General features: G+C 57.1%; 1 protein-coding gene across 2 annotated transcripts in view; it reads left to right on the plus strand.

The window, feature by feature from the left end:
• PREX1 (phosphatidylinositol-3,4,5-trisphosphate dependent Rac exchange factor 1) overlaps window positions 1-22,009 on the plus strand; it is a 172,913-nt gene that overhangs the window by 108,522 nt on the left and 42,382 nt on the right. For both annotated transcript variants that reach the window (XM_045832969.1, XM_045832970.1), the window contains 7 exons: window positions 5,440-5,558; window positions 7,156-7,305; window positions 9,453-9,600; window positions 16,393-16,493; window positions 17,732-17,835; window positions 18,063-18,112; window positions 20,294-20,369. In XM_045832969.1, the coding sequence (XP_045688925.1) occupies window positions 5,440-5,558; window positions 7,156-7,305; window positions 9,453-9,600; window positions 16,393-16,493; window positions 17,732-17,835; window positions 18,063-18,112; window positions 20,294-20,369 (748 nt within the window). The remainder of the gene's footprint in view (window positions 1-5,439; window positions 5,559-7,155; window positions 7,306-9,452; window positions 9,601-16,392; window positions 16,494-17,731; window positions 17,836-18,062; window positions 18,113-20,293; window positions 20,370-22,009) is intronic.

Genomic DNA, 22,009 nt, shown 5'->3' on the forward strand with positions numbered 1-22,009 from the left:
GTGGTGCATTGGGGCCTTACTGTATGGTTTGTGGAGTCAAGGGGTAGATGGATGGATGGGAGGGTGGGTGGGGGATGGAGGTTGGAGATGGTTGGATAGACGGTCAGGTGGATGTGTGTGTTGATGGACAGACGGACGGAAGGCAGTGGTTGGGGCAGCTGGACTCTGGTGTGGAAGGTTGGATCATTGGATGACTGAGCAGGTGGATGGATGGTTGACTGGAGAGAGGGAAAATTAGGAGACAGGGTGGGGGCATGAGTGGATGGCTGGGTGGGTGGCAGACTGAGAGATTCCTGCCTTTTAGTTTTTTTGCTCAGTGGGTAGAGGGCTGTCTCAGTGACCAACACAGCCCTTTCTGACTCCTGCTTCCTGTCACTTTGTGTTGGGGACGGAACAGCTACCCTCCAGAGGCTTTACTCCTTTACCTAATGAGAGCCACGGCTCTGGGGAGGCGCAGACTCTGGGCCCTGCTCTCAGCACCACCTCCAACTTCCTTTCTGGTCTGGGCACGGGGCTTACTGGTGAGCCTCGTTTTCCTCGTCTCTCTTGCTGACCACCTAGTATCGTGGGGAGGAACTTCCCCCAGGAGGAATGACGGGAGTTCCATGCACCTGCGTGGGCCTCCCTCTCCTTGTTTTCCTCTTCCAGCCAGAGCTCTCTGAGCCTCAGTTTTCTCTTCTGTAAAATGGGGATGATAAGCCTTTCTTCCAGTGGTGTTTGGGTAAGAGCCGAGTTCCTCGTAATTGAAACCCTGCTCAGCGATTTCTCTACATCTGTGACTTTGCCTCTCTCTGCCTCAGTTCCCTCACCTGTAAAACAGGGTGAACTGTTGTGTGCACCCCATTGTGCAGAATGAATGTGCGGAGGGTGCCTGGCACACAGCAAGGGCACGGAATAAGGGGTAGCTGCTCTTGTGTTCTGTTGACCTCTGCACACGTTGGGGTTCTGCTCAGTGCCACCCCACAGGTGCCGCACCTGCCACATAGCAGGTGTTCCAACCACAGGCTCCTCCCCACCACCCTTTCCTCCCTGTTCTGGGGCTCGGGCTTTCTTGTTAGAGGCCTTGGTCTCCCTCTTTCACCGCCTGGCCGGGGCTGGATCTGCCTGTCTCTTCAGCTGATTTTTACGCCTGCCCACTCTGCTAGGTCTGTCCCATGTCCTCCTGTCCCCCCATCAGTGTCGCCCTCTCCTTCCGCCTTGCTTTTCCCACCTGTTCCCACTGGGCCCATTCTGAGAGCCCTTCTTTGCCAGCGCCCAGGTCACTGCCAGCACCCAGCCCCCTTCCCTGCCACCCGGCCCGGGCTGTGTGAAACAGGTGCTCCTCCCAGAGCGCTGGGGTTTAGAAAACACGGGGTTTCCTCAGGCCTCTGACCCGCTCCCACCTCTGGCCGAGTTTGCTGGAGTTAGCTTTGGGTACCCCAGTTCTGGCCCATGCTTCATGGCGTGGTCGTACCTGTTGGAACCACAGCAGCCGGTCCTGACCTTCCTGGACTCCAGGTGGGCCTTCTAGGGCTGTCTTGTGGCCGCCACGAGCTCGCCGAAGGCCGGTCCCTCCTCAGTTCTGCACGCGAGTTGGGCTGGTGGAGGGGGAGGGCACATCTGCCTTTTGCGAGAACCTGGCCGGTGGCCAGCGTTCCTGCCTCTGGGCCGGGAGGCCCCAGAGGGACTGGGCAGTGGTGGATGGAACAGCTGGCCCGACTCTGATGTGGTCACAGGAAATGTCTGGCGCAGCGAGGTGTCTGCCAGCTGTTTTGTCTTCGCCTGGGTCACGCAGGGCACCGCCTGTCCCGGACTTGGGTCAGGGAAGGTCTCTGACTCAGTATTTCTGGTCTAATTCAAAAGTAGAGGCTCCTTGGATGCTGGAGTGGAGGGGAGTATTTTAAAAGCCTGCTGCCCTGTTCTTCAAAAGGGGAATGAACTCAGAGGAGCTGAGTCTTGTAGGTATCAACGGCCTTTTTAGCATCTGCGAGGAGGCGGCAGGAGGCAGTGGTTAAAGATGCAGAGGCCTGCCGCCGACCAGCTGTGTGACCTTGGGCAAGTGATGCCAGCTCTTGGTGCCTCTGTTTTCCTCTCTGTTAAATGGGGATAAAAGTCCCATCGGGTTGCTTTTAGGGATTAAGTAAAATCAAACACATATAGTGGTTAGAATAGGCCTGGCACATGTGCATAAAGTAGAAGAAACATAAATCTTTGCGTTCACTTGGGTGTCTCACACACAACTCACACTCACACTGTGTGTAAAACAGGATGCTCTATCTTCAGCATGACTCCGGCTCCCGCCTTTTCCTCCCTGAGGCTCCTCCCTCCCCGGTCTGCGGCCCCAGCAGGAGCTCAGCCTCTTAGCTGCCCTCGGTTCTGATGCACTCCACCTCGACTCCCACTTCTCCTTCTGTCATCAAACCTTGGCCAGAACCTGGGCGAAACTTCCACAAACATTCCGGGAGGAAGGTTGCTTATATGTGTTTGTAAATGATTGTAAGATTTACGTGGAAACACAAAAATGGACAATTTTGGAGGCCAGAGCTGGAGGACTTGCACCGCGGACACCAGGCTTCCCACAAAGCTGCAGAAACTAAGAGGTGGTCTCAGGGTAAAAGGAGGCAGGTAGATTCATGGCAGAGGATAGCGAGTACAGCAGTAGACCTTCATGTGAGTGGCCGTTTACGTGTCAACAGCAGTCCCAGTGTGGTTCAGTAAACAGTGCTGGGTCAGTCTGACATCCAGTGGGGAAAACGAGCCTTGACCTTCACCTCATGAAATGCACACACATCAACTTCAGACGGATCATAGGTTGAGATGTGCAGGGTGGGACAACAAAGCTTCTAGAAGAAGGTACAGGAGGCTATCTTCCCGAGCTGGAGGGAAGCAGAGATTCCCTAAACTGGACGAAAAGCATAGTTATAGAGGAAAAACAGAGCCATCAGACTGCACTGCGATTAAGAGGCCATCCAAAGACACCACGAGGAAGGCAGAATGGTGAGCTGCAGACGAGGGGGGGACCTGTGTGATCTGTGTGGCCGACGAAGGAAGGACCCGTCCAGGGTGGGTGACGAAGTCCTGTAAACCAAACTTACGGCCTGCAAAACCAAAAATGTTTACTCTCTGGCCCTTTTCAGAAAAGGTTTGCCAACTCCTGCTGTAAATGACTAATGAAAAGACAGACGATCCGATGGAAAAACGGTGAAGGGACAGTCATTTCACCCACAGACACGAGAAGGAGCTCGGCCTCATTGCTTGTCAGGGAGGGACACGTGAGATGTTGACCGGGACACCTGGGCGTGCCCACAGGGATCCCCGGAGTGGAGACTAAATACCAGCTGGGGAGGATGTGGAGCCACTGGAGTGCACCCCCTCCCCCGGGGGGCAGGGGGCGGGAGAGTTAATACAGCGATTCTGGAGGGCAGCCCGGATCGGTCTGGTAGAGCCGATCTCGTGCGTTTCCCACAACCCAGCAGCTCTGCTGCCCGGCGGGTGACCCAGCATGATGCGCATGCTTGCTCCTCGTCACACACACACACACACAGGACAGGCCCAGCAGCCCAGACCGGATGCCCCCTGCACAGACACCCTCACCCTCGCTTTGCGATCCCGTGTTCGGGGAGCTCACTCAGGCACAGCAGCCTGGGGGCTGGTACGGCAGGATTGCGGCTGCCCCCGTGAGGCGGGGAGGGGCCAGGCGACTGCAGGAAGGCGTGGCGGGGAGCCGTGGGGCCGCTGAGATGTTCATACAGGTGTGTTCACCTTGTAAAGTCAATTGAGCCTTGTGTTTCTTCGGGCATTTTGTCTCTGTGGATCTCACACTTGAATTAAAAGTTTGTGAAAACAGGTATGTGCACACACACATTTACAGGGATGGGTAGATACGTGTGCATGAACCATCCCCCCTTCTGGCTCTTCCTGGTCCCCACTGACCCACTGATAGGCTGTTTCCCACAGGCCACCAGCTCGAGCCTTTTAAAACTTAAACGAGAGCAAGTTATTTCAGGTCGGACCCTTCAGGGGCCCGTCTCACGCGCACAGTGCAAGCCCACGCCCACAGGGCCCGCAGCTTCTGGCGCTGTGGCCACTCTGGCCCCTTCCGCACACTCCCCGCGCCCACGCAGCCTAGCCATTCTGGCCTCCTCGCTGCTGCCTGCGACACGGCCCGCCATGGCGCTTGCGTCCTCTACCTGGGATGTCCCCAGGTACCCCTCTGGTTTCCTCCCTCACCTTCCGTGGGTCTTTGTTCCAATGCCACCTCTTCCCTGGCCCCCTCCCCCCTGCCCCAGTTACAAATCGCTCCCCTCCACCCTCCCTGTCCATCTTCTTGCTTTGTTACTACTTTTGCAACCTTTATTATTTTTTAAAGCCATAAATGTTTTATTTTAATTAAAAACATAAACATCACATCATTAAACATCCTTTTCATATAGAGCCAAGGCCTCTTCTTCGAGGATATGTTGGCTCTTAATGCAAAAGCGGTTTCCCTCTATTCAGTTTTTCTGGAACATTCAGCTTCTTTTTTCAGAGAGGCGACTCCCTTTCCGCATGCGTTTGTCCTCAGCGTACATGCTATTGAGTTTGCCCAGCTACAGCGACAGGTGCGCATCAGGCAGACAGGAGCAGGACCAGACAGAGCTGGCCCTCAGGGAACGCCACCACCCACCTGGCGGAGCAGACCGCAGGTGGCCTTCGAGTTCTCAGGGCTTGTTCCCTGCTTCCTGGTAACCACAGCGTTCAGCCCTCCGGACAGAACGGGTTTGACTTCTTTGCCTAGCATCTATCTCTGTCTCCCCTCCCCCCTGTTGGAAGAGGAGTTTTCAGAGGTGTTGCTTTTTTTTTTTTTTTAATTCACCACTGCAGCCCTAGCACCTAGAAGAGTGTGCCTGGCATCCAGTAGGTGTTCTCTGAGCGCTTGCTGCATGCACGGGTGCGTGACTGCCCTCGTTCCAACTGGGTATTCTCCCGCGGGAAGTGCTGGTCAGATGTGTGCTGAGCGATTTCGTGGGTGAGCCGTAGGATTCACCCGAGCAAACGAATGAATGGTGGGGCGGTGGATGTAGGCGAATGGGTGGATGGCCTGCCTACTCTGAGCTTTCTTGCCGCCTGGTCTTATTTTAGGAAGTACCTGTTTGTTAGACACTTTGAGAGCCCTTAACCCATTTTCTAGACAAGAAGAATTGCTTGTTAGTTTGTCGTCGACGTCTCCTGTTAGCTGAAAAGTAGCTGTGTGAGACCAGCAAGGCTGCTAGCTGATTTTCCAGCTGCGGGAACTGTAGCTGGGCGTGGAGAAGTCACCCTGTCACCGGCCAGAAGCCCGTGCCCGGGACCCCGGTGCAGCGCCCCACTCGTCCCTGGCGCCTCTCCGCGTTGCCGCTCTCCACCGCTGGGCTCTGCAGAAGAGAGCTGAGCCCCCGTGGGGTGAGGCGTGGGGGACACTGACTTCCCACTGTCTTTCAGGGTCACCGGGGGCAAGAAATCCACCAAGAGGACCAAGTCCATCAATGGCTCCCTCTACATCTTCAGGGGCCGAATCAACACCGAGGTCATGGAGGTGGAGAATGTGGAGGACGGGACAGGTAGGCCCGACCCCGGGCCCTGCCCGAGCCCAGCCCCCCTCCCGTCTCCCTGGTGTGGTCTGTTCCAGTTGGTTCTTCCTTTTATTGGAAGTGGGACCTACCGGCAGAAAAGTGCCTAAAACTGGGGCACACAGAGTGTGAATACCGTGTTTTGCCATGTGTGATGCGTACTTTTTGCCCACATTTTTGGGGGAAAAATAAGGATGCTTATTATACGTGGGTAGTGCCTGAACTACCCTGTGTCTGTTCGTGTGTTTTGTAATTATTTGTTTCATAAACTTTCTTGTGCCATAGTATGTTCAAAACAAATGCTGAAATTCCTTTATAATACCAAAAACAGGTATCCAAATACAAGTAAAGAAAATATTGAATTAAAAAATTAAAATGAAAAAAACTTTTTTTCCCAAAAGTTTGGGCCAAAAAGGCGGGTGTGCATTATACATGGCAAAATGCCCTACGGGGCGCAGGCAGCCACCATTCTGGTGAACACGTGAAACGCTGTGTGCGCCCCGGGAGCCCCCACCCGCCAGCCCTGGTCACGGCCCCTCCTCCCCCTCGGAAGTAACTACATCCAAATTTTGTGGTGGTCATGTTCTTGCTTTTTAAGATGTTTCTACCTCCTAAGTGTGCATTATGAAATATTTTGATCACAGTTTCAGTGTTTTAAAATCATATCTAAATGGTCATATAAGATTTAATGGCTTTAAAAATACATTTACTTACTTAGTATCTTCATATGTAAATGGTCATGAGTACCACACATTCTTCTGCATCTTGCTTCTTCCACTCAGCCCCGTGCTGGTGAGAGGCATTCGTGTTTCTGCACATCCTGGTTGTTAGCGCTCTCCAGCTTGCTGGTTTCCACCGCCGCGTAATATTCCGTTGTACGAACAGCCCACAGTTTGCCCTTCCCTTTGGGGATGGACCCTTGGGTTATTTCCCCTGTTGACTATTATGAAGAGTGAAGCTGGGAGAATTCTCATGTTAGCCTCTTGATCTTGTCTAGGGCAGGGGTTCTTTAGGGTTTTGGCCCACAGACCCCTCTGCCAGCCTCATGCAACCTGTGGCCCCCTCCTCAGGGTCAGGATGCGGGCAGTACCCCGAATCAGCTTTCCTGAATAATGCCACCCTGTCCTCGAAGTGGTTTGCTGGTCCCAAGGGAGCCAGCAGCGCTTGAGGGCCCATGACCTGGCGTTGTGTGGCTTGCACTAGGGTTTCAAGTAGCCCAAGGGCCTGGATGAGCTGGGCAGGGAGGCAGGGAGGCAGGGACGGATTCCTGGGCTCCAGGCAGGTGTCTCCCCTTGAGTCACTCCTGCATTTGTGCCTGGACTGCGAGGTCCAGAAGCCCATGTCATGGTGGGCTTGGGAGGGGTCTCTGTTTGCCGGTCTCCCTTGCCCACCAGTGAAGAGCCAGGAGAGGGAGCGAGCATTAGAAAGGGTTGAGTGTTCAACTCTCAAATCCTGATCCTGGCCACGCCACCATGCTCTGTCTGGAGCCGGAGGGCTGGCCCCGCCCCCTCGCTCACAGGTGTGTGGTTGGGAACAGTCAGGGCGGTGTGGCTGAGTCTGCTGACCCACCTCTGCCCGCCTTTGCCAGCGGATTACCACAGCAATGGCTACACTGTCACCAACGGCTGGAAGATCCACAACACGGCCAAGAACAAGTGGTTTGTCTGCATGGCCAAGACGGCGGAGGAGAAGCAGAAGTGGCTGGACGCCATCATCCGAGAGCGGGAGCAGCGAGAGAGTGAGTGGCTGCCCCCCTCCCCCCCGCCCAGTCCCCCGGAGACTGGAGGCTTTGGGGGTCTTTCCTGGGACCCCTGGGGTGTGGGGGGGATGTTCCCCAGGCTGGTCACTTCTGCAGAGTGAGGGTTGGGCCTAGGGAAGGAACATAGGGTCCTTTCTAGAAAAGTCAGAGCTACAAGAAGCAGGTCCTGGAAGGGCCAGCGAGCTCTGGGACTGTGTTATAGCTGGGTGGTCTCTCAGATCACCCGAGGCCAGCTGGGTTAGCCCACTACATAGATGGTGAAGCTGAGGCCCAATGGGAGGGACTTGCCCAAGGTCATGTCGATGTGATTGATCATCCTGGGATTCTTGGCGCCCTTCACCTTGAGGTTTGGTAGCCAAGATGTTCCCTATATACCTTTTCCCCTCCCTGGTTCTACTCCCTTCCCCTGGGGCTCTCGGTGTTAGAGACTTGCCTGAGTCTGCGCTGGGGAGGAGGGTCCTTGGGGGCTGCCTGTCCCTGTGGTCCGAACCTCTCTGGGCCCAGGCACCTGTGAGGCAGCCTCCGTAGGGAGTGCAGGGCTGGGCGTGACCCTCGGGTGAGGCTGGGGAGCGCACAGGCCCGTTGTGCAGGGACCACTAGGCTGGGAGAGACGAGGCGCGGTGTGTTTAGGGCGAGCCACTCCAGCTGCCCGGGCCCCAGCGCGGCGTCCTGTGCGCGGGGACGCGAGTTCCTGCTGTAGGGGGTGGTGACCCTGCTGCCGAGTGAGGTTTGCATTTGGCCCTGGTTGGCAGTTTGACACATGTCCCCGACATCCCTCCTGACCTCTCCCCGAGTTGTGCCGTGGACCTCTCACACTCACCACGTCTAATGAACTCTTCACTCCCATCACATCTTCGGCCCAAACCTGCTCATCGCAGTGCCTGCCCCGTCTCAGGAAGCGGCTCCTCACTCCTCTCCCGAGCTCAGATTCAGACTCGTGGTGTCCTCTCTGACTTCCGCCTGCTCACCCAGTTCAGCAGATCAGGTCCTTTTAATTCTGCCTCCGGCACCTGTGCCAGGTCCCTCCCCTTTTCTCCTGTGCCCGCTTCTCCCCGAGCGCAGGGGGCGGCCACTTCTCAAGAAGATGGGCCTAGCACGACTGGGTCCATTGATTTTATTTTTTTCTCCTAGAGAAGCTAGACATCTGGATTTTAAGATGGTATTTTTTAAAATTTTAAATATTACGTTAAAATGTATTGAAATGCCATTAGGCCAAAGAAGCTACTGAATTTGGCCCCTGGGTGTGACACTGGAAACTGATCAGGGCTGGGAGGGGCCAGGGGCGTGGCCTGGCCTGAGTGGGGCAGGTAGGTGTCTTTGTGGTCGGAATCAGAGGCTGTGGTCAGTGCCCAACTTATGTGATCGAGAGTGGCCTGTGGCCCGAGAGGGTCTTGGCTGCAGCAGCCGGGGTGTTGTCGAAACCTTGACCTCAGGGCGGAGTTTCCAGAGGTGGTGGCACGTGCCGTGGTCAGGAGCAGAGACCTGGAGCCGGACTTCCGGGGTGCAAACCCCGGTTCTGCCACTTCTGGCTGGGTACCTGTGTACAGAGGGCTTCGCTTCTCCGGGCCTCAGTTTCTTCATCTGTGACTCAGGGATAAGGGTGCTTGCTTGCAGGTTTCCTGAGGACGAAGTGGCCTATAGCAGGTGCTCACAGCACTTTCTGAGACTGTTTGCCGTTCCTGTTGTTGTCAGGAGTGGACAGGGTCCGAGTGGACAGTGTGGGGCGGTGCTCTGGGGCCTGTGTGTTTTCTGGAGAAACGGGGAGGTTTCCATCCCTGGCTGGAAGGAAGCTCTCAGCAGGCTTCCTGAGAAGCTCTGAATTTGGAAACCTATCCTCAGAGTGAAGGCGTCAGTCAGCCTAACTGCTTGTTATCCTGGGACTTAACATCTCCGGGCCTCAGCTTTGCCGTCTGTAAAATGGGGGAGATAAGCCACCCTCCCCTAAAGGGCTTTCAAGGAGCCTAGGACAGTGACCACAGTGCAGTGAGGGCTTTGTACGTGGCCACTGGGTGTGGGAGTAGTGGGGGGCAGCTGGGGGCAGCTCTCAGGAGCTGAGGGTCTGCCCCTGGGCTACCCCCTCCCCCGCGCTGGCGCTGTCCCTGGTGCTGACCGTGCGTCCTCCCTAGGCCTGAAGCTGGGCATGGAGCGGGACGCCTACGTCATGATTGCGGAGAAGGGGGAGAAGCTCTACCACATGATGATGAACAAGAAGGTGAACCTGATCAAGGACCGCCGGAGAAAGCTGAGCACAGTCCCCAAGTGCTTCCTTGGCAAGTGAGTGGCCGGATCCTGGCTTCTGCGGGCTTCCTGGGTCTGGGCTGGAGGCTGGAGGTGGGCGGAGCGTCTGTGCCCACGTGGTTCTTCCCAGCTCTGCCCCTCCCCACTGGGAGGGGCCACTACCGCACCCTGAGTCCTTGCAGAACAGCCCTCATAGGAGGTCCAGAAGGATCTCAGGTCCCAGTATGGGTCTTGCAAACCTGTGTGACCATAACTCACTGCAGATCATCAGTTTTCTGTTGTGACCACCTGCACACGTCCACGTAATATGTAAATGAAGCTGAAGATTCGCCAGACTTCCTGTGCTTGATGTACTCTGAGAATACCTGTTCTGTTTTCCTATTTGCTTTCTGTCCTCTCCTCTCCTCTCCTCTCCTCTCCTCTCCAGTCTACTCAAGTTATTTCTTTATTCATTTCAAAACCAATCCTGAGCAAGCCCCATGAAATTGATTTCACAAACCACTAATGGGTTGCCCACCACGGATGGAAAAACACGCTGCCCTAGCGTTCGAGGGGAGAGACGCCACTGTAGATGTTTCCGGCGGAGGGGTGTTGAATGCAGAGCTGGTGGCGAAGGCGATGGGAGGCCTGGAAGAGCGCACGCAGGCCCCGCGTCAGTCTGCTGGGGCTGCCATGACAACGTGCTGCAGAGCAGGCAGCGTCAGCCACAGAACTCCGTCCTGGTCCTCTCGCAGTGCCGGGGGCTGGACGCCTGGGAACACGGTCTCCCCGCCAGGCCTCCCTTCCTGAGTTCCGTGTGAGGGGGGCGGAGGGGGAGGGTTCTGTAGGCTTTTCGGTACTTAGGGCCTCCAATTTTTCTGTTTGGGAAACACGTTATTTCCTACTAATAAAACACCTTACCCCCACCTGCATTTTATAAACAAGGAACAAAGGGGTCAGAGCACAGGGGTGTCCAGATTGGACCTCAAACCCAGGTTTCATTCACCTGGGGTGGGGCATCCACCTGGGGATTGGAAGGGGCAGAAGAAAGGCAGTCAGGCTGTTTTTGGGCCCTACTGTGTGCTGGACATGGCGGTCGACACTGGAGAGGGCGGCAGAATGCTGAGGCTTCCCGGTCTCATGGAGCTGTGTCTGACACGGGGGAGACGTTTGCCTCTGAGGCAGGGACTTTATTTAGGATTTATTCACTTCTATCTCCGCTACTTCCCAAAAGCTTTCAGAGAGGCTTCGGGTGAAAGCCACTGGGTTATTATAGTGCCATAGACCAGGCAAGAGGTGGCTTGGACGAGGGCACTCCCGGTGGAGATGGGGGAAGACGGTTGCATTCTGGGTCATTATGAAGGTGACGGCCTTTGCTGATGGGGTAAGAACAAGGGCAGTCGCAGACCGTGAGCCCCAGGAAAGCTGGAGTTGCTGCTTGCTGAGAAGGGGAAGGGGCTGGAGGGACGGGCGGGTGGCAGGGGGCGAGAGGAGAGCTCAGAGGCTCCGTTTGGGCCATTGCACTGAGACTATCAGTCACCGGGATGGAGGTATTGACTTGTTAGTTGGAAATAAAACCTTCACTCGGGGAGACAAGTCTGGGTTGGAGATCCACGTGCAGGAGACGTGGTGGTTAGATGGCCTTCAAGGCCACAGAGACCGAATGGAGTCTGGAGGGGTTTGGGGAGAGAGACGAGGCAGGGCCTGGGGCCTGATGGCCTCGGGAGGAGGGGCCGCTGAGGGAGTCTGAGCGGGAGGCACTTGGTGGGGAGTGTGCTTCCCGGAGGCCCCACGGAGTAAGATGCAGAGACTGTGGGAAAGAGGAGCTGAGGTTTGGACGTGCTAGGCTGGAGTGCCCGGTAGACAGGCGGGCATCGATGACGGGCGGGCCGTTGGGGACCGAGTGTGGGCCTGGGCAGACTGGTCGTGGCCCGAGGCTTGTGCTTGGCAGGGCAGCAGGCAGGGGGTGCCGGGGTGGTTGGGCCCCTGAGGGGTGACCAGGATGCCCTGGATTTGGGCTGCCCTGTTGCCCTCAGGGGTCAGCTACCCCAGCGCCAAGCTCCCTGGGTGCAGAGGAGACGTGGGGGAGTGGGGAAGGGACAGGCTGGCTGGCTGGTCTCCCTCAGTTCATCAGTAATCCCTGGGAAGAAAAGATGTTTTCCTCCCGGGAGGGGCCTTCTTCCGGCCCCCCGGGTTTGGAGGGCCTCCCCGCCTCCTGCCAGAGCCACCTGAGAACGTAGTCCAGCCGGATGGGATGACCTTCTGTGATTAGAGCTCCGGTGGAGTGTTCCGTCTCCTCAGGAGGGATTAGGGCGATTTCTTTCACCGCCCGCTTGAAACGGGGCCAGAACTGAAGCTTGTTGTGTAATCACCGGGGCCTTACGGGGCCCGTGTCCTGCAGGAGACTGTTCTGGAAAACTCTTCTCCCTGCACGGCTTTGCTCTGCACCCCGCCTGGGGCTCGGGGTCTCCTCCCTCCCTGCCAGGGTTCAGCTCCCGAGCCTTCCTCTCTGGGAGCACCCTTGTCCCCTCGGGGGGAAGGGAACAGCAGCCACGGGGACACAGCTACAGAGCCTTTCTCTGCCCCAGGGGCCGGCACGTGGCCATGCCTTTGTCCCTCACCCTGCACCGTGAGGCAGGTTACTGCCGGTACCCCCATTTGAAGGCCGGGGAAACCGAGGCTCGGAGAGGGCAAAGGCCCCACACAAGGTCACGGGTGGGAGGCGGGGGTTGGACCCAGGCCTCTGCCCCCAGCACTCCGCTGTTTCCTCTCCGTTCAGCGCGTTTCATTTCTACTTGATAGTTTTACTTCCTCCGCATTTGTCTCCACCAGCAGGCAGGGAATTCCACGAAAACAAAAAGTGTCTGATTTATCTCTGCAGCCTTCAGGGACTGGGCTTTGCGTCAGACTTGGGCTCGAGTCCTGGAACTCCCACCGTCGGCCTGTGTGACTTGGGCAGGGTTCTCAGCTCCTCTGGGCCTGGTAAATGACCGATCGACGAGAGAAAGTAAAACGTGCCTGGTGGGACTGTTGGAGCGTACCGTGAGAAGATGCCCGTGACGTGCCGAGCACAGCGCTGGCAGGAGTGATAGACGAGTGTGTGGGGCTCCAGGGAGTGGCCTGTTTCGGCCCAGCCCAGACGAAACTCACAGCTGCCACGTGCGAACACCCAAGGGGTAGAATCTTCACGACACTGTGGAGGCACTTGTCCCCTGGGACCCTCAGATGAGCTGGGGAGCCAGAATCGACTCTTCACTCGGTCTTCCCCTTCATTCGTTCATTGTCTGCTCACCGCGTGCCGGCTGCGATCAGGGCCAGTGACAGCCCTGACCTCACGCAGATAACGGGCCGGTCGGGGAGGGAGCAGACAGACAAGACAATAGACAAATACACATAGAGATGAACCAAGACGGGGATTTCAGAGAGCTGAGGGTCTTGTAAGGAAGTAAGTAGGTCAGTGTAAGGAGGTGAGGAAAAGGGGTGCTACTTCAACTGGGTGGTCAGGAAGAACTTCTTGGGAGGTGACATTTTAACCAGAGTCGGGGTGACAAGCAAAAGGCAGGCATGAAAAGATCTGGGGGAACAGCATCCTGGCAGAGGGAACAGCAGGGACATGAGCTGCAAGGTGGAACAAGCCTTGAGTGAGACCCTGAGGAGCAGTAAGGGGGTCAGTGCGGCTGGAGGGAGGGAGTGGCAGAGGGCTGGGGGTTGACAGGGGTTGACAGGGGCCAGATCCGGTGGGGACGGGGTTCACATTTCATTCTAGGTGCTCTGGGAAGCCATTGAGAGAGTCAGCTGGAGAGGGAGAGGAGGGTGACCCATCATGCTGGCCCTGAGTGAGGACACCGTCAGAGCTGTTGGGGCTCAGGGGCCAAGGCATGAGTGTCTGCCTGGCAGGGGCAGTCAGGGAAGGCTTCCTGGAAGGAGAAGGCCTTTGGTTTGGCCCTTGACAGAGGTCGGATGTCGTCCTTATTCAAGCCTGCCAGAACAGAAGCTCTGAGGTGGGAGGGGCCTGTCTCATCCGCCTGCCTGCACGGGTGCCCGGTGTCTGAGTGTAGCAGCTGATCAGTGACGGCCTGTCGGACACCGCCGCAGGTACCTCAGGGAGCACCCGCAGGCCGTGGAGTTACAGGGATGACTGTAAACCCCTCAGTCCCTGCCCTCATGGACCTGGAGAAAAGGTGAACTGGGTGCTGAGTGGCACCCTGGGCCTCAGCTGCGGGGCCCCCCTGGGAAGACTGCAAAGACGTACCCGTGTGTCCCTGCAGCCAGCGTGCTGGGCTGAGTACCTGTGTGTGCTGGGTGAATGACTCTGGTGCCGGGAAGGGGGAGGGATGAAAGCCAGACACGTGTTAGCTCTCAGCAGTCCCCCATCCCCCGAAATTCAAATGTGCCACCAGACTAGGGCGGCCTCCCCTCCGTGTCCCCAGACCACTGCTCCCTGTTCTGTCCTGTAAGACTGGACCTCGCTGCTCTTTGCAGCCCCCGGCAGCCGGCAGTCAGATCGCTGGTTCCCTACCCTTTCTTCACTCGGCGCCTCGGTGTGTGCTGACCCACCCCCTCCCTGCCTAGAACATCCCTCCCTGCACCCCCGTGGTGGCGAGGGGTGCCCCACTGACCCAGTGCAGTTTACAGATGGGCTTTTTATAGGCCCCATGGTGCTTTCAGAAAATCTGGACTCGCTCTCTACATGAACCAGTTGGGAGGTTTCACAGGAAATGAGGGATTTCCGGCTTCTCCTGAAAAGCCGTAAGCTGCCTTGGTCTTCCACTGCAGCCTGAGTCAGCCTCCCAGAGGGCTGGCTCCCCTCCTCAGAGGTGACTTTTATCCGGTGTTGCACGCTGGACCCCAGCTTTTCTTTTATTAGAAAGTCTACCTGTTGAGTGCAGAGAACCCTCCTTGGTCCTGTAAAAGGGGCAGGACTCTGCTCAGGGCAGAAGCATGGTCACCGTTGCTGTCCTCTGGTCTGTCTGCTGTCCTGGCACCTGCGGTGGGTCACGTCCTGCCCCCGCACCCCAGAGGCGGCCCCCAGTGGGACAGTGGGTGGGCGGCCGGGCGCTGAGCCTCCAGCTTCCGAGAGCGGGCACTCAACATCCGTTCACTCCTCTCAGTGGCTGGTGACTTTCTGTCTCTGATTTTTGGGACACAGAGAATGGAACTGGGGGTGGGCAGGACCCAGAACAATCTCTCCCCTACCTGGGGTTCTGCTCCACAAAACAGACCCATTTCTCCTGCGCCCCCTTGGGCCCTGCACCTACGGCTCTCTCTTTGAATGCCTCGCACGCAACCACTACCTACACACAAGGCAGGTCTTTAGCTCAGCAAACCCTGGAAAACTAAAAATAGCCCTGCCCCCCTCCGGCCCTGTAATTGGAGGCGGGACAGCTGGTTTCGATAAGCAGGAGAGCTCTATGCTCTGGCCAGCTGCCACCTGCGTTCATTGAGCACAGATTGCTGGGCGGAAGCAGCCCCGCTCCCAGCTCCCAGCTCCCAGCTCTCCCTTTTCCTGCTGACTTCGAGTGGGCTGAGCTGTGCACCGGGCTGGGCGCCCGCCCGCCAGGAGCCAGGAGCCAGGAGCCAGGAGCCAGGAGCTGGGGTCTGGCTGGGCCTCTGACCCCCCTGGGCAGTCACGTTGGGTTTGCCTGCTTTCTCCCGGCCTGTGAGCCCTGCCTTCTCCCAGAGACCTTCCTCCTGGTCCCAGAACATTCCTTCTTGCTGGATGGTTCCTTCTTTCATCCATTCAGTGAATGGTTATTGAGCCGTCCTGTGCTTTAGACCCCCTTCTGGGTTCTGGGGGTGGAGCCGTGACTTTTGACAGCATGGAGACTGCATTCTGGTTGGGGGAGATGGCCGGTAGACACATAAGGAAATCCGCAAACAGTACAACTTCAGACGGTATTAAAAGGGACGTAACACCAAGAGATATGATGGGTTGTGTGGAGATAAGGGACTACTTTTGATGAGGTGGTCCGGGAAGGCTTCTCCGAGGAGGTGACATTTGAGTTGAGACCTGGAGGATGAAAAGGAAGGGTCAGGAAGAGTGTTTAGGCAGAGGGAACAGCAGGTGCAAAGGCCCTGAGGCAGGCAGGAATCTGGCATTTTTTAAGAAGGGGAAGATGGTGGGGGTGGCCACAGCATAGTAAGTGGAAGACATGGGGGATGAGACCAGTGAGCAATGGGCAATTTCTGCAGGGCCCTGTTCTCGTGCGGGCAGAGGTTTTTGTTTTTGTTTTTTGTTTTTGTTTTTTGTTTTTCCCCCCCCCGAGAGTGATGGGGAAGCCCACTGGAGGGTTTTAAATAGGAGGCTGATGTGATTTGATCACCATTAACTATCTTGACTCTCCACAGTTGTCTTTCTGGACCCTTCTTCTTGCTTGTTTGTTTCTTCATTTCTTCTGCTCATCCATCCGTCTGGCCATCCATCATCCCCACTCAGTTATCTCTGCACTTACCATCTCCCCACTTACACACCGGCCTTTCCAGCCACCTCCCATGCATTAGCCTGTCAAGCCATCCATGTATCCATTCACTTTCCGTTCACTTACCTACTCATGCGTCTGTTTATCCATCCTCTCACTCCTCCATCCCTCCCTCCCTCCCTCCATCCCTCCATCCCTCCATCCGAGGCAGGGCCTGGGGTCTGGTCACACCCCCGCCATCCTTGGTCAAGGGGAGAAGCATGCGGCCTCAGCACAACCCCCAGGGCCGTGGGCCCCTAAGCTGTGCTTCCCCGAGGGAAGGGTTAGCTGTCATTCCCAGGGGCGGGTGAGGCCAGGCCAGCTCGGTGCTGGTCTCCGGGAGTCCCAGGCCTGGGGAGGTCCTCTCAACTGCGTGTGATGTTCCCGGCAGTGAGTTTGTTTCCTGGCTCCTGGAAATCGGTGAAATCAGCAAGACGGAAGAAGGAGTCAACCTGGGCCAAGCCCTGCTGGAGAACGGGATCATCCACCACGGTGAGTGCGTGGGGCCGCTCACCCACGTGGGCCAGGGCTGGGAATGGGACAGACCCCAGCGGTGCTGTGTCCACCAACTCAGAGGCTGTTTCTGTGCTTGCTTCAGTGCAGCTGCCCTGGCCGCTGGGCGCGGGGGCCCCAGGGAAGTAGATACCCTTATAAAACCCACTCCCTCTGTGTACCAGCATGTGGGGACACATTGAAAAGATGGGGTCAGGGAAGGGGAATTTCCTACCTGTTTTTCAGAAAAGGCAAGACCCATTTGTTTTAAGTTCCTCGAGCCCCCGTGTTGGGCCAGGCACTGCCCGTGCAGCAGTGACCAGGACAGATGGAAACTCTCGTTCTCATGGGCCAGGCTTCCAGGGAGGGAGCCGGGTGGGCTTTGGGGGTCCCGGCAGAGAGAACAGCCAGGGTGAAGTCCCCAGACCGGAGGATCAGCCGTTTGTTTGGGGAACACAAGGAGGCCAGGACGGCTGCTGCGGAGGGCGGGGGAGTGTCCGATGGGGTCAGAGGGCACGGGGCCCAGGGGGAGTGTTCAGGGGATGCGGTCCAGGATCTCACAGGGGATTGTAGGGTCTTTGGCGTGACTCTGGGTGACACCTGAAGCCACTGCTGAGTTTCGAGGAAAGACCTGCCTGGATCCAGTCTTTGACGGGAGCCTGTGAGCCGCTGTGCCGAGTGGGACCTGTTGTGCCGAGGGGGGTGGCAGGGCGCCCGGCGAGGAGGCAGGTGTGATGTTCCAGGCTGGGGGGGGGTGGTGAAGGTGGCTTGGAGCAGGTGGGGGTGCAGAGTCAGACCCTGCGTGCAGTGCGGGGAGAGCCTGCAGGACTTGCTAGTGGATCTATGCGGGGAGGGAGAGGGGGAGGGGAGCACCGAGGGCGGCTTGGGGCCGTGGTGAGGTGGTGGTCCTGGGAGTCCTGACAGGGCGGCCTCGGACCCAGCACACCGGCCCCAAAGAACACCAGCGTGTGCTTTGGTGTTCCAGCTGCAAGGGGAGCCGGCCCGGTGGTCCCAGCACAGGCTGGGTCGGGGGGCTTCCGGGCCTCTCATGAACCCGCAGATGCACCAGACCCGAGTTGCAGGTCTCAGCAGGGCCTGACACATGGTGTGGGAATGAGGGTCCATGAGATTTCACTTGGCACGGGGCTTGGCCAAGGGGAGGGTGGTGATGGTGGGTGTGGGGCTGAGGGGGCTGAGGAGGCCTGCTCTGCTTCACTGCCCTCCCTGGGTCCCCCTAGTCTCGGACAAGCACCAGTTCAAGAACGAGCAGGTGATGTACCGCTTCCGCTACGACGATGGCACCTACAAGGCCCGGAGTGAGCTGGAGGACATCATGTCCAAGGTAGGGACCCCGTCACTCCGACCCCGTCACCCGGACCCCTCCGTCACCACACAGCAGGCGGGGGCCCCAGTGGCTTCTTCCCCTCCTCCACGGGCCCCACCCGTCTCCCCCTCTCCTCTCCCCCGCCCACCTGTTGTTTCCTGGGAGCCCCGCCCTCCCAGCGGCCTGGATGCGGAGGCCCCTGAAGGTCACGGCCTGATCCCAGACTCCCCGCTCTTCTCTTTCAGGGCGTGAGGCTTTACTGCCGCCTGCACAGCCTCTACACGCCCGTGATCAAGTAAGTCACCCTCCCCCCGCTTCACTGTCATTCTGCCTGTCCTCAGCTCTGTGGCCTCGGGCCGCCGGCTGCCCTGAGCCTCAGTCTCCTTCAACAGATGGGGCTAACGGCCACACCTCCCCTGTAGGTTTGTTACTCGGGCTAAGAGAGTTTTTTGGGAAGCACCGCAGCATGGCGGTGGGTTTGAACCTCAGCCTGCCGGTTAGCAGCTGTGTGACCTGGGGCAGAGTCACTTCACCTCTTGGTGCCCCAACTGTTTCCTCTGTGGAGTGGGGACACTGATAGGATCCGCCTTAGGGCCTTTGCACTTGCTGTTCCTCTGCTGGAAATGCTCTTCCCTTACATACGTGCGTATTTGCCTCCTGACTTCCTTCAGCTGTCTCGGGGCACCTTCTCTGACCGCCTTTCTAAAGTATCACCATTGGGTACACATTGTCCTCCTTACTTCCCTTTGGTTTTCTCCTTGAACTTGGCAGTGTGACTGCTGTCAGTATGGTGGTCGACATCTCCCTATTTCTTTATCTGTGTCCCGTCCTTCCCCGCTGAATTGTAAACTCGCCAGGGGCAGGGAGCTTCCTCATTGCTGTGTCCCCAGACACTTGAACAACGCCTGGAACAGCGCTGTCCGGTAGGACTTTCCACACGGGCGGAAACGCTCTGTATCTGTGCTGTCCAGCCCAGTGGCTTCTAGTCCAAACCCTTGAGACTGAGGAATGTGACTTTGAGTTTGATTTAATAAGCATTGGTTGAAAAGTGGCCACATGTTGGAGCGCACAGGCCTGGGGCAAAGTAGCACTTAGTGAGTGTCTGTCGAGTAACTGCTGAAAGGTAACGACTCTCTTTGGCCTCTCTGTCTGCATCTGTGAAATGGGCATAAGACTAGCTCACAGCTCTCGGGCCGTCGTGGAGATGTGATGTGAACGGTGCCTGGCACCTTGTGAGTGCTGCGGAAATGCCCGGGATTGGTTGTTCTCTTTCCCAGGAAGCTTGTGTTTGCTGACAAAAGGACAGAGAGGTTGACCTGGTTCTAATCCAGGTGCAGATTCCTCTGTCCCTTTGTCCTGACAGCCCTTATCACCTCTCAGAGGAGCGGAGAGGAAGGACCTTTCCTGGCATTTGCTGGCCTCGTCGGCCTTTGGCCTCGCTGGCCTTTGGCCTCGTTGTGGGAGGTCAGCCCCGGGAACCACTTTCATCTCCAGACCTGCCTCCGCCTCCTCAGCCCGTCCCCTGCTGTCCTTCTGCAAATCCCAGGAAGGCCCCTCCGTGACCCGGCCTGCGGGACATTCCAGCTCCTAAAGACCCCAGAAAAACTCCCCATCTGGACCCTATCAGCCTCGACATGGGCTGGTCATAGACCCTCACTTTTGGTGCCTTGTGAGGCTGAGACATTGTTACAGTTTGGTTGCAAGGTCAGCAGAAGCCTCTGCACCAGGACTCAGCAGGAGGTTAGCGGCCACTCAGGCTGGAGCACTTGCTTCCAAAAGAGCCAGGCACGCCCCAGGCCCCTGCCCTCTGCCCAGGCCTGATTCCCCACACCAGCCCCGGAAGAGGCGCTCCCACGCAGGAAGAGTTTGTTACCTCTGCCTGCACGAATGTCCGAATGTCGGCAGTGAAACAAAAAAGGAAAGAAATTGAGGGTTGTTTGTAGTGCTCAGAGCAAGTCAGTTTTCCAGTGCCGAGGTGCTGTCGATGTTTTGGGCTGGATGGTTCTTCCTCTGAGAGCTCCTCTGGGCACTTGGGACGTTCATCGGCGTCCCTGGTCTCTGCCTGCTGGGTGCCAGTGGCACGTCCACCTCCCGCCAGGTCGTAATGTGAATGGCCAAAACCGCCTTCAGACACAGCCAGGTGTCCCTTGGGGGGCAAAGTCGCCCCTGCTTGAGAATCCCTGGGCTGGAGAGAGATCCTTAGAGCCATCACCTCCTGCCCCCTCACTCTGTAGGTGAGAAGGGGGTCCTGGGTTGGGACAGACTCGCCCCAGGTCGCACTGTGAGTGAGGTGTGGCATTCAGGTCCAGACTCCCTGACCAGTGCTGTCCCCAGGCCTTCCCCCTATTCCCCCCCACCCCCACTGGCCCGGACAGCCTGGGATCTCGTGGGTCAGGGCAGTAGAAGCAGGAAAGCCTGGGCTGCTCCCACCTCCAGTCTCCCTAGCCGCTCACAGTGCGCCGCCTCCTCTCTGCAGAGACCGCGATTACCACCTGAAGACATACAAGTCGGTGCTGCCTGGGAGCAAGCTGGTGGACTGGCTGCTGGCTCAGGTGAGAGCTCCCTGCCCCCACCGCTACCCCAGACCCATGGAGCCAGCCGGCTGGCTCTGCCCAGGACTGAGGGCTTGACGGGACGGGGTTCTTCGAGGTCTTTTCCTTCTTTCACTTTTAATTATCTTCTACGTGTGGTAAAATACACGTAACACTCACCACCTTAACCCTTTCTGAGTGTACAGTTCAGTGGATTTAGGTGCATTCACACGGCTGTTCAGCTGTCACTACCACCCATCTCCAGAGCTCTTTCCGCCTGGCAAAACTGCAACTCTGCACCCAGGAAGCACTAACTCCCACTCCTCCCTCCCCCAGCCCCTGGCAGCCCCCTTCCACTTTCTCTCTCTGACTCCAGCTGCTCCAGGCACCCCAGATCCGTGGAATCACACAGCATTTGTGTCTCGGTGGCTGGCTTATTTTCCTTAGCACAATGTCTCAAGGTTCATCCGTGTTGTAACATGTGCCAGAATTTCCTCCCTCTTTAAGGCAGAATAATATTCCATGGTACAGATAGACCACATTTTATGTATCAGTTCACCACCAGTGAATGGACCCTCGGGTTGCTGCCCCCTTAAGGCGTTCCGTTGTAAAACTGGGGTGGTTCTGGGCAAATGGGGACAAGTTGGTCTCGTGTGGAACTTGCTGAGTTACTACGGTCACAGAAGTTCCTGGTGGGCAGGGGCTGGGCGGAGGCTGGGAAAATCTGTGTGTCCGTTTGGCTGCAACTTCCCAGAGGTGTGTGTTCCATCAGGCGCTGCAGACGCTCCTCGCTACCTGCCTTTTGTCCTTTGTGGCTCCTGTTCAGGGGGCGTGTACTCTGGGCCAGGCACTGGCTGGGCTTCGGGCTTTGTCTCCCTGAGTCCTCCGTCCCACTTACAGCTGGGGGAACTGGGGCCCAGGGAGGCTGCGTGCCTGGTCTGGGGCGCACAGCCTTGCAGCAGCGACGCTGGGACGCGGACTGCTGTGTGTCACCCACTGGTGCCTCAACTCTGCAGACTTTTCGGGGAGCCTGTGGGCTTGTGCATTTGCAGTCTGTGAAAAGAACATATTGGCTCCAAAGACGAGGAGACAACTGCAGAATCAAAGTGGATAAATGTTTAAACGTTTACAGCTTTATGTCAACCTTTATTTAATGTTTGTGAAAGCCTCGTGCCTTTCAAAAACAGTTTGCTGGCTGCATTTTCTCATGTTGCACAAATTCCTGATGATCGCCTAGAAATCATAGCAAATCTGTAAAGTAATTGTTTCTTGGCATCAAATACCTTCAAAAGCAAGTTTACAAAAATCCTTTCAGATATTTTACAAGCCCAACAAACCTACTTCATGTAGGATGTGGGTGCTGTTTGATCTGTTTGCCGGGGTGTGGGACCCTGAGGTCTGGGAGGTCCTGAAATGACCTTGGCTGTGCATCCAGATTTGCACATTTCAGACGCACAGAGCGTCTAACCATTGTGCCACACCGTCCTCAGGATCCCATGAAACCAGCCCAGGGCATGTGCTTCACTTACAGCCAGGCAGACCCGGGTTCAGGTCCCAGCTCTACCACTTCCACAGTGATCTTGGACGAGCTCCTTAACCTCCCCGTGCCTCAGTTTCCACACCTGTCAAATGAAGCTAAGAAACCATCCCTTTTCCTTTAG

This window comes from Phyllostomus hastatus, unplaced genomic scaffold, assembly GCF_019186645.2.
Source record: "Phyllostomus hastatus isolate PE091 unplaced genomic scaffold, TTU_PhHast_1.1 phas_contig_17, whole genome shotgun sequence".
Taxonomy (NCBI): Eukaryota; Metazoa; Chordata; class Mammalia; order Chiroptera; family Phyllostomidae; genus Phyllostomus; species Phyllostomus hastatus.